Genomic DNA, 16,917 nt, shown 5'->3' with positions numbered 1-16,917 from the left:
TGGTTGATGTATATTTGTTGAATACCTGCTGTTGTCAAACGTCACAAGGTTCTAAGAGTAAATACAAACTAGAGGACGGCCCTGCTCTGAGGAGAGCCTGGCTGGGGCTAGACCCCAGTAACCAGCGTCTCGGGTCACATTTCCCGGCTCTCCTGGTCCGGGTCTCTGCGGGCAGCTCAGGCCCGGGGAGGAGGGAGTTTCAGGCTGGAGGTAAGGAGTCGGCCGGGCTTTCCTCAGGGCTGGTGAAAGGAGCGAATAACCCGCCGGCATGGGAGGGAAGACCCCACGAGTGAGCTTCTGCTCCATAGGTTACAGGGCGTGAGGGCAGCTGGCCCCTGACTCAGCCATGCCCGACTTCGGCCTGCCATCGCCTCTGGAGGGAAGGCGGGCCCGCCAGGGGCGGGGCCTGGGAAGAGCGGGAGGGGGGTTTGGGGAGGAGGAGAGCAGGAAGGAAGAGCCTGTGGGGAGGAGCCAGGAGGAGAAACCCGGGAGAAGCCCGGGAGAAGCTGGAGGAGAGGGCGGCGGGGAAAAAAAGCAGAAAGGGGAGCGGAAAGAAGAAAGAGGCGCGCGGGAGACAGGGAAGGGGAGGAGCCTGGTTGAAGCCGGGGGCGGGGCCACTGAAGGGGGTGGGGCCGGGAGCGGTGCCAGGGGCGGAGCCGGGCAAGGGGCGGAGCTGGGGGAGAGGCCTCCAAGGCCGCCGCCGCCGCCGCCGCCGCCACCGCCGCCGCCGCCGCCGGTGCGCGTTCTCCTCCAGCGGGCCTGGCCGCTGGGGCGCTCCCTCAGTCGCTGTTCCTCGAGGCGCGGACTCCGGTAACCCCGGCCGACTAGGACGCCCCGCGCGCCCCCCGTGGGCCGCCGCCGCCGGGGCCTGGGGCCGCGGAGACACTGGCGCGCCCGGCCGCCGCCGCCTCCTCCCTCGGCGCCCGGGGCCGGCATGGAGCTCTTCCAAGCCAAGGACCACTACATCCTGCAGCAAGGCGAGCGCGCGCTGTGGTGCAGCCGCCACGACGGCGGCCTCCAGCTCCGACCCGGTGAGGCTGGCGGCGCGGGGTGGCCCTGGGCCCGGCACGGCGCGGCGGCGCGGGGCGGGGCGGGGGGCGAGGAGGGGGCGCGGCCGCCCCTCGGCGGGGGCAGCCGGGCGGGCGCCGCCTGCGGCCCAGGCGCGCGGGGCGGGGCGGGGCGGGGCGGGGCGGGGCGGGCGCAAGCGGAGGCACTCGAGCTGTCATTATTTCCTGACGGGAGGGAGCTCCTGTCTCGCCTCTGCCCCTCCGCGGGGGACAAAGGGCCGGCGACCCTCGTCCGTCCGAGCGCGCCTCCGCGTCGAGATCCGCTCTGCTACCCCCGGGAGCGGCCCGGAGCCGAGCCGGAAAGTTCGGACGAGGGGCGCCTGACCTTAAAGGCCTCTTCCACTCTGGAGCGGCTCTGGCACGTCCTTTGAGACAAGTTCTGAGTTCGAATCCCATCCCGATCTCGGGCCAGAAACGATCGCGCCAGTTCAGTGGAAAGTCCTGCGGAAGGTTCACTCCCTGTTGACATCTATGTGTTTCTGGTCCCTTATTGTTAAAGGTGTGACTTTGTTCTGGTTAGCTCATAGGCACCCGACTTAAAGCACCTTTTCTTTGATTTTAGTATTATAACTGAACTGCGTTGTAATGTTAAACTTTTAATACTTTCGTATGACTCAGTATTGTCGTACAGGATGTATCGTGGGGCCGTGTTTGGGTGTCATGTAAGCTGTTAGGAGATGCCTAAGTCTGCAACGATTCGTTTGCGTTAGGAAAATTAGTCGACAGCGGTGAAAACAGAGCAGTCCCTGCCTTCAGAGAGCTGACATGGGTCCAGGGGGCGGTTTCCTTTGTGGGGGGACTCCGTAGCACCTCCCCGTTTGAGGTTGCCGGTTCCTTTTCCTAATCATCTCCGAGAGCGCTCACTTCAGAAGTGAGAGAATAGAATTCTTTAAAGAAATAGCCAGAACACTTAAAACTTACTTGTAATTCTTGTGTGTAATGTAGACAAGGATTACATGCTATGAACTGAAAAGTATAGAAAGTCCAAATGAGCGTTTCATATCACAACTGTTAACCGTGTGTAAGATGATTTCCAAGGACCTTTTCCCTAATATATTATTCCCAATCCCCACAACAGCCTTACAGAAGCAGGTGGTGGTATCCTCTTTTTCAGGTGAGAAGACAGGTGTGAAACTTGAGTAACTTGCCTGAGCTCACAGAGAGAGCCTCCAGGACACTTTCCGGCAGGTTCCACTTCTTTCTTATGAAGACCTGCTAGTTGATTTGTGAGAGCAGTGAAGGAGAACTTATTATTTTTTTCCTAGGCTCTGGGTGTATTTTCTAGCTATTACATTTTATTTCCTCTATTCAGAATGGAAGAGAAATGACTGCACCCAGATAAAGTTCCTGATGATCTTGGGACAGAAGTTGTTGTAGATAGGATAATTTTGGCCAGTCTCCAGTCATTCTATTCTCTGTTTTTCCTGATTTGACCATTTGCCTGGCACACCCCCCACCACCCTGCCCCCAAGTTGGGGCAAGGCTGCAAATGCTCCTTGAAGAAAGGTAGATTGCAGAATTCTCCAGGCTGCCAAAGAGCCAACTCTTTAGATTCTTAGGGCTTGACTATTACAGCTGGATGGAACTTGAGATCATCTCCAGTTCATCAGACAGAACGCTTTTCTGTGCCTCATTTCCTCAACTATAAAATGAGGGTTGGGCATTTGAGTCCTTGTACATCACAAAAATGTTTTTAAAACAATACCAATTTGTTCAGTGTTTGTTCAGTGTACATCTTGGAGGACAAGAATTATTGTGTTTTGTAAAGAAACAGGAGATCTCTAGGTGGTCACCTGTGAATTTGGGCAGTTGATTAAGACATAAATAGGGAAGACTTGGTTATTTACATTTCTAGGGCCAGTCTTTCCTTTCTCTTAGCCTCTAAGGTTGACAGAGGTGAACCAAGCTAGTGGAATTACATGCAATGAAGTAAGGTCACGGGAGTTCTCTGAATAGGAGGGGTTTTAAGTGAATTGTTTGTCATTTTCTTTGGTTTGTGTTTGTTTCTTGTACCAGGAGGCTCTCCAGTCCTGGTTGCTTGGGGCTAAATTACTCCCCTCAAGCGAAGTAAATCAACTCTTCTTGGATGCTGGCTAGCAACTTTCAGTGGAAGGCTACTGAAACCCATGCTTCTGAGCTAAGAAGCTCAGATGAGTCACTGGTTTAAGCCTTTAAGGAATATTCACAGGGTAATATGGGCCTAGATTTTGGATTAAGCCATGTGATTTGTATTACTGTTTATATATCCAAAGTCCATGTCAAAGGGCAAATTAAAAAAATTTTTTCTGAATAAAATGGCTATAGTCTTTGCAATTAAGTTTATATCACTTCTGAGGATATAGGAGACCACAGAGAGAAGTCGACCAAAAATCTAGAGGAAGGAAGAGGCCATTATGTTTCTGAAGTAACAGCCTGTTTTGATCTTGAGTATTCAAGTGTAGCCAGTGAATAAAGGATCCCATGCATTAAACTTTACCAGTTTTTCCTATCCGGTACTCAAGATCCTTTCTAAAGAATGACTATTAATGGTATTTTAATTGGATAAGTGCTTTTCAGATCTTTTTCTATAGAATCATTTAATATTGTCTTCATTTTATTGGATCTTTTCCCTCTGCTTTCATGGACAGTTTTGCTATTGTTTGTAATGACACCATTTAAAATCTCATTGCTTTCTATTGGCTATTTAACTGAATAGATGACTGACCAAGTCCTTTTCTTTTCCAAAGGGCAGTATTATAAAACCAAAAAGCCTGTGAGCATTGTGGCTTTTGTTTGTGGCTATTGAACTTTTCTTTTTCCTAGAGATATCAGAAGAATCGCGATTGATATTTAAAGACCATTTCCTTAGCCTAGAATGTTTGTCAGCCCCTTTTCCTGCCTAATTTATTCTGTGAGACCCAGCTCGGATACTGTGTTCACCCTAGCCCACATCCCTAGGGCAGAAATATTGGTCACCTTTATCGTGTTTCCAAGTGCTTTTTATGCCTAGTGCACAGTTCACTTATAGCCCATACTGCATCATCCTATGATAATATTTGGTTTGCTTCTTCCCTAGTGGACAATGCATTCTCCAAGGCAAGGACCGTATTTACTCATCTTGGTATCTGGGCTTTAGAGTGGTTAGGACGAAGAAGTCCTTTTTGTGTGAGTTGAGCTAAAGTCCACGTTTTTTTCTCCGTAATATCATTGCCATAAAAGTAGGATGTTGTGTTATGCTTAATATTAATTTTAGGCCCTGTTTTAGAATATCTTCTAATTGGGGCAGAAAATCTCTGTCCAGCTGGGTGAGGAAGTAAATATGAGGAAAGGTGAATTTCCACTTGTGTTATTTTTCTGATTTAGCATCACTTTTTTAATCTTTGTAGTAGTATTCCTTATTTTCTTCTTTAACATTGTTTAAATTTTTTCAGTTTTTTCTTCTAGCTAAACACTTGAGTACTGTTATTTTTTTCTGGTTTTTCCAGTTTCTTAAGGGTAGTTGAGGAGTCTGCGTTCATATATAGCAACTGCTTTTTGGTGGATGCTTATGTCCTTTGCAGGGTAATGACTACGGGAGATTGTTTTATTTTCTACCAGGGAAAATGATAAAGCTCTGTGTGAATATTCAATAAACTCCCTGAGAGTGGTGTTTTACTGTCTGAGAATAAGGATTATAATGTAAAGACTCAAAAAGGAATATAATACAGTCTACTATTGGGGAAGGGTGATGTGGTCTTATCTCTTTAGTCTTAAAATTGCTTCCACTAAGTCCTTGTGGCTTTGTCTAATATGATAGTGTTATGTAATTTCCTGCAGAGTATTGCTTCATTCTATTCTGAGACTGAGTGACCATAAAAAGATGGCAAAGCATCTGTCATATACATAACATTCATAAGCATGTAAACTATATTTATAGATATGATACTCTGAATGATGAATACCAGAGAACATTTTTTTGGAGGGGATAGTAGCTCTCAGAATTCACAGAAACCTTAAAAATTTGATGAAAATTATTTTTAGTATGTCATATGAAGTTAACTTTTTCTGAATGAGAAATTATAGAATTGAAATCCACATAGAACTTTTATCTCTTTTCAGGAATTGTATTTTATGAAGCTAGATTCAGTTTATTTAAACTTTTTAGTGTCATTTGGTATTTACTTCAGAAAAAAATGATTTTGAACTTTATCTTTTTAAGAACTCATGTTTACTAAAAATTCATGAATTACCATGACAAAACGTAATAGGGCATTTTAATTTATTTTTTAAGATTTACTTAGAGAGAGAGAGTGCAAGCGAGAGAGAGCATGAGCAGGGTGAGGGGCAGAGGAAGAATCAGACTCCCTGCTGAGCAAGGAGCCTGAGCCTGATCCCAGGACCCTGAGATCATGACCGGAACCGACGGCAGACACAGGTGCTTAACAGACTGAGCCACCCAGGCACCCTAGGGCATTTTAATTTAAAAATTGAGTATTGGGGTGCCTGGGTGGCTCAGTTGGTTGAGCGACTCATTCTTGATTTCAGCTTAGGTCATGATCTTGGGATTGTGGGATCAAGCTCCGCGCTTGGTGCGGAGTCTGCTTGTCCCTTTCCCTCTGCTCTTACCCTTGCTAGTGCGAGCGCGTGCTCTCTCTCTCTCTCTCTCTGGAATAAATAAATAAAATCTTTCTAAAAAATTGATTATTAAATCTGCTGTAAAAAATCTTTTTAACCATTTTGTTGAAGAACTAGGTTTTTTCCTGGTGTCTTTAGTCTTCAGTTTCTTTTAAATGGCTTAGCAGTTTTATACCCCAAACCACTTTTCTCCCATATTTTTTATTTCTAACCGGCTAGCAGTTAGTCTGATTGTACAGTTTATTATTATGAACATTGATGTATGCAAGGTAGAAAAGACCCCTCTTTCTAAAGTAACCCCCCCTTCTTTAGCTTAAAAAAACCAGTCTAACGTGACTGATGACATTTGCAATCAGGTAGTACAGATTTGGGGAAGTTTTTGTGTATATTTTGTTGTCTACATTGTCAACCGAGATTCATAGTACTAATAGCAATAGCTTTTATGTATTGAGCATTTTCCTGAATCAGATACTGTTCTAAGCCCTCGATATGTACTGTTTCATTTCACCCCCACAATAAACATCGGGAGGAGGATTTTATTCCCAATATTGACAAAAACGTTTTATAAACCTTTCTACCTTCTTGACTACAGTTATAGGATTTATATTTTTATGGGTAATATCTGAAATGTGTCTTTAGCTATCATAATCATTATAGGGTAGTGTATGGAGAAAATAAAAAAGCCTCAAATGTCAAAGCATGCATATTGAGAAAGGATCTATATAGAACGAAAGGCTGATAAAGGGACTACTGGTTGGTTCTTTGACCCTATCCCCTGCCCTGATTCCTTGTTGCAAAATTAGTTTATGTAGTTACAGGGAATGTTGTTATAGAATAGATTGCCCCGTGGTTTTTCCAAGTTATGGTCAGTTTATCAGGTTTCTCTTAAGTTTTTAGAACATCTACAGTTTGGCAAGGGACTAGATACAGGGTAGATCTTGGAGCAGAACCGTTGATATGTACTGACTGGTAACTAGTTCAGCCAGTGATGAGCAACGCGAAGCCTTTCCCAGTCTGTCAAGAGTCCTAGATCCAATTTCACGGCATCCTTGCAGAGCACATAAAGTAGAGAGGGAGTGGAGGAGAGAAGGTCTTCAGGACAGCCACCTTCAAAGAGGGCCAGAACCTTTGTCGGGCCACTGGTTCCTAGACACTTGTGTTCCGACCAGGCCTGAGCCAGCAGATGCCAGGACTTGCCAAAGGCTGGCTTCAGAGAAGAGGCAGTGTCAAGGCCTTTTAGGTCAGAGCATTCAGGTGCCAGAACCAGGAAGCCCTCACAGCTTGGTGTTTCAGAAATTTGGATGCATTCATGCAGCTCCTGGATGCCCAGCGGCGTGACTCCCCCTTTGTCCTAACCGCCCAGCCTACCTCAGCCCCAGTAAGGTGAAGGGGCTGTAGACTTTTCACCATTTCCCTCACACCTGGCCCGTAGCAGGTCTTCTATAAAAATTATATTGAATGAATTGAAATGGTTCTAGTCCCTGGTCGACCCTGTGTATCTGGAGCAGCAAAGGGGCTATTGGGAGGATTCAACAGAAGGTAAGAACGGAAGACCAGAACACTGCCTGTCTTGCCAACCAAAAAAACCCGTTCTCATTTTCATTTTACTCATAAAGGGGGGACATCTAACTTTTAAATCTGGGATTCAGTAAATCTTTTTGAATGAAAATAAAAGGGATATAAAGACATTTTTATTTTTCTCGAACTGGCCCTTATGCAAAAAAACAAGACAAAACACTTGTTGCTGAATTTTTTCCTTGTGATTTATAACAAAATTAGGTGATTGATGTATTTGCAGACAGATACTAGACTATTGGAAAACCAAACTAGTTCGTGCCATTGATTGTGTGGATTCTCAGAGCCATAGTCTAAATTTGGTGTGGTTTCACGGGGACTTAAGTGTGTTAGATCTTTGTAAGATGTATTACTATTTTTCTGTGAATAAACTGTAAACTGGTCTATTTCTGTTCAACTGTTTTAAAATATAACCTTTAAAAATCTAATCTTGGAAACACAAGCCCTGAGAAGTAACAGCGATGTCCTAGAACCTCTAGCAAATAATTACTTGTTAGCTAGTCTAAGTTACAATCATTATGTATTAACTGACCATAATTGAGCTGAGAAGAACATTTGGAGTATATTTAACAAAATAGAGAAATAATACATTTTTTAAATTATCTGTAGCTGTTGATAATATGTTAAGTAGTATTTTAGAATTGATGATAAACACTGAACGTTTAACATTATAGTACTATCACAACACATACTGGTAGGATCTTAATTAAATCCCATGCTCTGTTAAGATGACTCATTTTCCGGCTGCTGTGAGACCCTTAAAGAAACTGCTCTCATTCACAAAAAAAGCATCCACTCCTGTGTGCTTTCTTTGGTAAGGCTGGTTGAATGAAATACAGGTTGATTTTAGGTCAGTGTTTCTTGTTGTTTTTTCTTTTAAGTTAATTCATTTTATTTCAGGTTCCTTCAAGTTTAACTATGCATGTCTTTAACTTGATAGTGGGATATTTAAAAGTACATTTTCTTTATGAGTCTTTTTTTTTTTAAGATTTTATTTATTTGACAGAGAGAGAGAGACAGTGAGAGAGGGAACACAAGCAGGGGGAGTGGGAGAGGGAGAAGCAGGCTTCCCGCGGAGCATGGAGCCCGATGCGGGGCTCAATCCCAGAACCCTGGGATCATGACCTGAGCTGAAGGCAGACGCTTAATGACTAAGCCACCCAGGCGCCCCAGGCTTTTTTTTTTTTTTTTTTAAACACTTTTCACTTACACTGAACTTCAAATTTCACAGTTTCTGCAATGGTCAATATATACAATTTGAGACAGTCACAAGATCAGAAATATTAGGAAATTTAAACACTGCCATAATGCTTTTAATTTTAGTAGTTTGCATGTGTAATATTAATGATGCTTCTGAATATCATTATACATTGTTTTTATGCCAGGTATATACATTCTTCTCCCTATTTCAGGCACATATACATCCCCCCACCCTTGGGCGACAGACCAAATTGTTGAGCAGAGCAATAGTTTGCTACTCCTCCTTCTGGGCAGTTGTGCTTCTTGGCTTCCAGGATTCATCTCTAGTAGCTATTTCATTTATTCCCCTTTACCTCTTTCCAGTGCACATCTCACTTATGGAGTAACATCCTGATAACCCAGTGTAAGTTGAAAATATTGTAAGTCAAAAGTGCATTTAACACACCTAACCTACCAAACATAGCTTAGCCTAGCCTGCCTTGAATGTGCTCAGAACACTTCAGTTAGCCTACAGTTAGGCAAAATCATCTAATGCAAAGCCTATTTTATAATCACGTGTTGAATGCCTCCTGTAATTTATTGAATATTGCACCGAAAGTGAAAACAGAATGGTTGTATGGGTACAGAATGGTTGTTAATTGTGTGGGTTGTTTACTCTTGGGATCACATGGCTGACTGGGAGCTACAGGTAGCCAGGGCTGCCCAGCATCATGAGCATATGGTATTGGCATAACACTAGCCCAGGAAAAAAATACAAATTAAAAATTCAGAATACAGTTTCTACTGCATGAATATTGCTTTTGCACCATTGTAAAGTCAAAACGTCATAAGTCAGACCATTGTGAGTGGGGGACCATCTGAACTCCTTTTTTGCAAAGCAGCAGCCTCATTTCCTCCCTGTAATTTTGTGTTTTGTTTCTTTCTCCTTCCAAATTCTATTCAGTCTGAAATTCTGTGAAGTCGTTTATTTATTCTTTCAACATTTATTGAAGACCTGTCTGCTGGGCAGTGTGCCAAAGAAAAAGGTGGCAAAGACACTGTACCCTGTAGTTGAGGCTATGGTCCAGTGGGGGAGAGACATACGTAGGATTCTAGAGTGACAGATGCTGTGACAGAGCTTAAGGCCCAGTTCTGTTGGGAGGCTTGGGTTGGGTATTAAAGTTTGAGGTTTTAGTGTTGTCTTTTTTTTTTTTCAAGGTGGTGAAAATCTGTTTTTCTTCCTAATAAAGAAAATGGGAAGAAAGGTGCTCTTTTATTTGATTCTGGGAAGTTTCTTCCAGCTTTTATTAGTCTGATTGCTTCTCTTTGTAAGAGTGGAAAGTCCTGGAAAAAAACTAGCTGTATACACTAGTAGACTTTTATGGACTTTTTTTTTCTTGGCAGACGTAACTCTTTGTATGCATCATGACTTCATTCTAATTGGGTACTCAAAAAAAAAAAAAAGTAAAGCAAAAAAGGTTTATGAGAATGAGTCGTGCCTAATGGCCAGACTGAAATAGTACAGGCTCTCCCCCTTACCTCCCACCCACAGCACACTCTGTGTTTGATCTAGAAGCATCTTCATTTGAGGCCAATTAAAAGGGCAAATCCTAGACCTGATGGTGGGTTTGAAGGCTGAGCTTTTTGTTGGTGGGGACAGATGGTGGCAGAATGACTATACAAGCCATCCTAGATGGAAGAGAGTAAGAGTTTTAAACAAAGTTTTCAGGAAAGGCTAGGAAATTAAACACCAGCTGGGAGAAAGTTTGCATCTATTTAATTATTGAAGTGCTAATTTTATGCATCTTGGTTGAGAGTTCTAAAATGAGGAAAGAAAATACCAATTGTTAGCTCTGATTTAGCTTTCAGGATCCTATTTTTGAAAGATCTATCAAAGAGCAGTTTTGGGGAGCACAGAAGGTGAGGGGTATATCCCAACCCTTGGGTAATGCATTATGAGTTTTTTTATTTGAGGATTTATCTAATCCTTATTTGAACTGACTATATTGTCAGCTTCTTAAGGTAATGAGTTTGGAAAATTGTAATTTAAACTGTACTTGCCTTCATTTATTCTCAAGCCATGTCTTTTAAACATGTGTCTCCTGTGCTAGTATTCTGAATGCACTGTGACGTCCATGCCTTCCATAATTTTATACATTTCCAGCAGGTCCTTTCAGAACCTGATGATAGCGTCTGACCTTCCACAAAAGTCTTTTTTTCTTTGATTGTCCTCTGTTCTTTTTTTGAGTTGCACTGGCCTTTTCTTGAGATGTGACAACTGAGACTTTACATGTCAGAGAATCATAACAGTTTTTAGATTGGTTATTGTGGAGGTTAAAAAACAATTTCTGATATCCTTCATGATCATGGTCAAAACTTTGTGGCTCTGTCACTGCACCATAATTAGATCCCTGTTTTAATATAAAAGTGTAGAAATTTTTTTTTAAAGATTTTATTTATTTGAGAGAGAGAGAATGAGAGATAGAGAGCACGAGAGGGAAGAGGGTCAGAGGGTCAGAGGGAGAAGCAGACTCCCCGCTGAGCAGGGAGCCCGATGCGGGACTTGATCCCAGGACTCCAGGATCATGACCTGAGCCGAAGGCAGTCGCCCAAACAACTGAGCCACCCAGGCGCCCAAGTGTAGAAATTCTTAAGATCCCTTTCCTAAATAGTGGCTCTCATCTTTTAAATATTCTTAGGGTTATTTTTTGAAATATTTCTTTATACCAGTTTAGATCAGCTTTTTTAATTTTTTATTTTTAAGATTTTATTTTAAGATTTATTTTATTTTTTAAGATTTAAGATTTTATTTATTTATTTGACAGAGAGCAAGAGAGGGAACACAAGCAGGGGGAGTGGGAGAGGGAGAAGCAGGCTTCCCACAGAACAGGGAGCCTGATGCAGGGCTGGATCCTAGGACCCTGGGATCATGACCTGAGCCGAAGGCAGACGCTTAACGACTGAGCCACCCAGCCGCTCCTTAGATCAGCTTTTATGCCAACTAACTATGTTATGAGATCTTTATGCAGTTCATAGTACTTTATTTCATGAAAATGTTTCAACTCCTACATGGCGCAGGCATCGTCTATGAATCAAACTGATAAAATTACTAATGCAGGTTCCACCCAGTGACTTACAATCCCTTAGACCAATAATTCTCAATCTGCTGGTACAATAAATCACCTGGGGGAGATTAACAAAATACCTGTGCCAGGGCCCCACCCAACCAACTAAGTCACTCTCTCTGAAGGGTTGGGACCTAGGCATCTGCATTTTTTAAATCTCCCAGACGTTGATCCTGAGAAGCCAGGATCAGCAACCATTGAGTTAGAGTTCATACTGGGAAATCACCAGCTGCTAGAACTTCTAAATCGGGTTAGCTTTTTAGCTTGCTGAATGCTGGAAAATAATTACCATTAGAGAGTTTAAAAAAATGTGTATCAAACTTTGCATTTATAATATGGCACCTGAGTCAAATGATTCCCTAACCTGTTTTCCTTGCTTAATTAAATTTTAAGAACTGAAGCATGAGCTAACGATGGGAACTTTCAGTTCCTCGTGTTAGAACCCTTGTCCTCATCTGTTTGACTTTGGTGTTGGTAATTGTCTTTTCAGAGCAATAATATCCTTTGTCTTTAGCAGGAAGTGAAACTTGGGTCTGATTATTTATGCATACTCTAGCACCTTTTTTTTTTTTTTCTTAAAGACGCAAGTGAAACTGCCTATAAACTTCAGTAGATGTGTGAGACCCCAGGCTTATCTTGGGCTGAGGGAGTGCCAGTCACTCTGGGTTCTTGGAATGAATGACTCATGTGCTCTGCAGGCTCACTGTATTTAATCACTTGTTTTCTGTGTACCAGGAAGAGGAGGACATGTGAAAATAGAAGCCATGTACTGCCAAATGGGTCCGAAATAAGAGTGGAAATGTTGACCTAATGGGTCAAACAATTGAGCTATGGCAAAATACCCAAATGTCTTCGGGTGTATGTTACTTTAATTATTTCACTAATTTAAATTTGACATTATTTCTAAAGTGCTATACTTTAGTAATTTGTAAGTAACTCTACTAGATAACTTTGAAATTCCTAAATTTTAAAACCTACTTGCAAATTTGAAATGTTTCTGTTGCATGACACATGGGACTGTACCTTTTGAAGGAAAGATTAGGAAGCAATATGTTGGAGCAGATCCATTACATGGCTGTTCTTTGTGGAAGGATGGTAGAAGCCCAGTGGTCATGCTCTCTGCCATGCCGTTGCCTTCTGCCTCCAGAGTAGCCATTAATATTGGTGACAAGGTGTCCATTACCGAGTGTAGTTGCCATGTATGCTCAGACTAACATCTACATGCGTCCTCTGTACCCACAGACTCTGCTAATGCCACGTTTTATTTTCTTAGTGAAGAGTAACAGGTTAAAAAAATACACACATTTTGAAGGGAACTGTGTGCAAGGTGCTGTACCAGGCAACAGAGTCCCAGTGGTTTAGAAAGACGACACTACACTCCCTTCTTGTGCCAGTCACATTGCCTGTTTTGGCCTCCCTCTATTGTTTTGTCTTGTCTTTACATGGGCAAGGGAAGCCATGTGCCCCTGCTAGACTTCTTAAGATAATTTAAAGTTTCCTTGAATTTTCAGGTAAGTCTTCCATTGCAAGAAATCACAACTGCATTATTTATTATATTTATTGAAAGATAAATGCTCTTAGTATTAAAAGTGCTATATTGGAAAAGACTGGTCTTTTGGGGCTTCCTTTAAAAACGGTAAGAACAAGATGTTAGTCTTATTAAATGTCACTGAAGATAAGCAGTCGGCAGGAGAAATCCATTTTCCATTTCAGTCTTTCATGCTTACTTTTACTTAATTATTCATTCATTTGGTTCAGTAACTATTAAATGAGTGCCTGCTACCCGTGGCAAATAAAACAGGCATAGAATTAAATAAACTGAGAGGTCGAGACTTGAGTCTCTCCTTTAAGTGGTTAGTTGAAACTGTACACTTATTTTATTTTTTAAAGATTTTATTTATTTATTAGAGAGAGACACAGCAAGAGAGGGAACACAAGCAGGGGGAGTGGGAGAGGGAGAAGCAGGCTTCCCACTGAGCAGGGAGCCCGATGCGGGGCTGGATCCCAGGACCCTGGGATCATGACCTGAGCTGAAGGCAGATGCTTAACAGACTGAGCCACCCAGGCGCCCCAAAACTGTACATTTATTTTAATTATTAGTATATTAGGAGTTATTTTTACCTTTTATTTATGTTTTCCATTTATTGTGTGTATGTGGCTTGTTGTTGTTTTGTTTTTTCTTTTTCCTCCCACTATCTTCAGCTTCCACTGGATAGCTTGAATTTTTGGCAGGTGTCTTTCTGTTGCTAATTAAAAGTTATACCTTCTGTTTATTATTTTTCTGTGGTTTCTCATGATTTAGGACCCAGTACTTATTTTCACACACGTAATAAAAGTGTACCAAATATTCGTGTCTTTTCCCCAAGTATATTTTTACCTCCTTTTAGATTTTACCTCTTCTGGATTCTCCCTCTCTCCTGTGTGTAGAGGATCTAGGGGAAGGGAGGAAGCTGACTCTCGTGCTCAGTTTGCCGTTTGGACCCAAATGGGTTGGTTACTGGGACCGAGACCGGATGCCTAGATGTGAGCTGCTCAGACCTACAAGTCCATGTTTCATGTTCTGAGGAAATGGGATTCTGGGGCATATCTAGGCATTGAGATATTTTCATAAAACATCTATTACTCTGAGAAGGCTTTCAGGAATTATGGTCCTGCCATAAGATTTAATAAGTAAAAATATTTTGAAGTTTTGTTTTTCTTTTCTTTCCTCTTTAACAAAATCCATATGTAGACCCCTGAAATAAATATCTTGGAGATATTTGAGTGGTGGGAACCTGGAATTCTAAACACCTATACGTTTCCCAACTTGAACTAAAGGTTATTGAATGTTTATGTGCCAGACATTGTGTTGGGCACTTTCGCATAATTCTCTCATTTGATGCTTATTACAAACCCTGCAAGTTAGATGGAATTTCCACTTACAGCAGAGGAGCTGTTGCCGAGAGGGGTTCAGAGAGTGCAGTGGAGCTGAGACTCTTCCCCTGGGGCACAGAGAGCAGGCGGTACCCTCATTGTGCCCACATCTGTCAACTCTGTCTAGTCTCCTGGTTCTAGTGTCTGCCCAGGCTGCCCTAGTGCACCTGGCCCTGTCCTGTCACCTGGATCTCTGGCATTAGGCCTGCCTCTTATGTCCATTCTCTACACACTGGTCCTCACATTCAGTCTCCTGTGCAGATCTGCCCTGTCTGGACAGAATGGCTGCTGCGTTTACTCTCTGTTGTCCCCCCTGAGTGGTCCCTGTATAGTCCTTCAGCCTCCTCCTTACACCTAGCTCTTCACCCCACAGCACCAAACTGTCTAGAGTCCTCCCTGCATTCAGTAAACATTTGCGTGCCTGTTATGTGTTAGGCAGCCTGCCAGATGTAGGGCTGACAGTGTTTTGAATGATCCAGATGGGGGAGGTCTTGCCCTGGGCAAGGATAGTGGCAGTGGGGTTGGAGAGAAGTGAAACATTCATCAGATATTGAGGGGAAAATCAATAGGACTTGGGGAGGAAGAAAAGCATTTTGGATGTCTCCCAGGTTCTCGCTTATGCGGCTGGAATGATGTTGGTGAGCTGAAAGCCCTATACAAATGTAAGATGAGGGTATTACACTCCAGAACATTTTGTAAGGAACCTTATGGTGTTGGAGGTACATTAAAAAGAGCCCTGGACTAAGTGGGAAGTGGTGTTCTGATTTTGAGAAGCCTGTGTTGTATTGGGCACAGCCAGCCCTGACGTCTTTATCTGAAATAGACCAAGTGACCTCAGCTTTGCCCCTGTAAGTAGTGAACCCTTCTATGATTCAGTGTAAATTACCTGACCTCAACTTGCCTCTCCAATTCCATGCCATACCTTCATTTGTCCATCCAGCATTTTGGAACCTGCTGTGTACCGTGTACTGGGGACATAATGCTAAATGAGACTAGAGCTTCCTGTTCAGTCAGGGAGATAGGGAAGTCAATAATTAGATGCCAATAATTAGAAACCAAAATAAGGTGCCATGATGGAAATATGAGCAAGGTTCAGGAGGGCCGCAAAAGAGTGCCTGATGAATTCTGGGTGGGTGGAGTGGGGAATATATCAGGGCACACCGGTGACTCTTGTTCTGAGTCTGGAATGAAAAGCAGGCAGAAGTGGGTGGGGAGCAGCATTCCAGACCCAGCCTGCGCACACTTCTGGATGGTTGCAGGAAGGCCAGGATGCTGCGGGTGGGGAGAGGCAGGAAGGAGGGTGGGTAGGACAAGCACCCCCCCCCCACCCACCACAGAGCTTTCCAGGGAATTTGGACTTTGTCCCTAAGGCTGTGGCGAGTAGAAGTGATAAATTTGGATTGGAAATGTCCATATTTATTCTTTTCTAATGCCTACTGTATTCCTTTCACAGTCTTAATGTTAGACAAACTTGACTTCAGGGCAAAGAGCACTATTTAAAATAAAGGCAGTTATTACATCCTGGTAAACAGCAGTTCACCAGGAAGATACATTAATCCTGAATGTGTATGTGCCTGACAGTGTGGTCTCAAAATCTAAAGGAAAAATTAAGAAGGAGAAATGGAAAAATATATACAAAGTGTGAGGTTTAAAAAAATAAGCCCTTTCTCAAAAACTTTTCAGTTAAGCAGTCGAAAATATTAGCAAGTACATACAGGAGTTGAGCAAAATAATCAACAAAGTTGAAATAATGAGCCCCAAAGGTAAATAGTATGTTCAAATGTTTGAGATCCATAATAAAGTATACTTTTTAAATTATGTCCTGGTGAACACATACCTGTATGTATGTACCAGAAGCAAGGAAGTTTCATGGAATGTTTCTCTTTACCTGGTGCAGTTTTCCTGTTTTCTATTCTGTTCTGTTTCGTTGATGTTAATGCTGATCTCGTTATACAAAATTGATTTCATGACCTACTAACGGATTGACATCTTTTTTCTTGAAAACACTGAGTTTCAAGCACACAAAGAGCTTTTTAAAATTGACTTTCTGGATTCCCCTCACCACGCCAAGCCTCTGGTGCCCCTCTCTGTCCTTCCTCCCTGCAAAGGGAAGAGGACTTTGACTCCTGTTTTTACTGAGTCAAGGCCATCTGATCTTTTCCTTTGCTGCTTCTCCATTATATATTTAGCCTTTCACCTTCCAGACCTGGAAAAAGGTAGTGTCGTCCCTTTCCAAGGGCAACTTTTACACCCTACTTTTGACTTCATCATATTGCTTTCCTCCTTGACTATCTCCTCTGGCTCTTACTTCTCTTTGATTATCCCAGTAGGAACTCAGTCTTAATGAGTTTAACTGGCTCTCTCTGGACCTCAAAGATTATCTGTGACTATTCTTTTTTAGTCATTAGAGCACAGAACTTGGTCATTGTGATAGGTTTTTTTTTCTAGTTTTTATTTTTTAAGTT

General features: G+C 42.7%; 1 protein-coding gene across 2 annotated transcripts in view; it reads left to right on the top strand.

Annotated features, from left to right (window-relative positions):
• The first annotated feature begins 722 nt into the window (after window positions 1-722).
• INPP5F (inositol polyphosphate-5-phosphatase F) overlaps window positions 723-16,917 on the top strand; it is an 83,287-nt gene continuing 67,092 nt past the window's right edge. Inside the window, exon 1 of one of the 2 annotated variants that reach the window (XM_088019872.1) lies at window positions 723-1,031. In XM_088019872.1, the coding sequence (XP_087875998.1) occupies window positions 935-1,031 (97 nt within the window). In that variant the 5' untranslated portion in view covers window positions 723-934. The remainder of the gene's footprint in view (window positions 1,032-16,917) is intronic. The other variant, XM_028121822.2, reaches the window with a different exon arrangement.

This window comes from Eumetopias jubatus, unplaced genomic scaffold (genome assembly GCF_037043125.1).
Source record: "Eumetopias jubatus isolate StellerSeaLion01/CBP00866 unplaced genomic scaffold, mEumJub1_p1.0 scaffold_17, whole genome shotgun sequence".
Lineage (NCBI taxonomy): Eukaryota > Metazoa > Chordata > Mammalia > Carnivora > Otariidae > Eumetopias > Eumetopias jubatus.
Note: the sequence above shows the minus strand (reverse complement) of the source record. Positions and strands in the feature narration are given on the sequence as shown.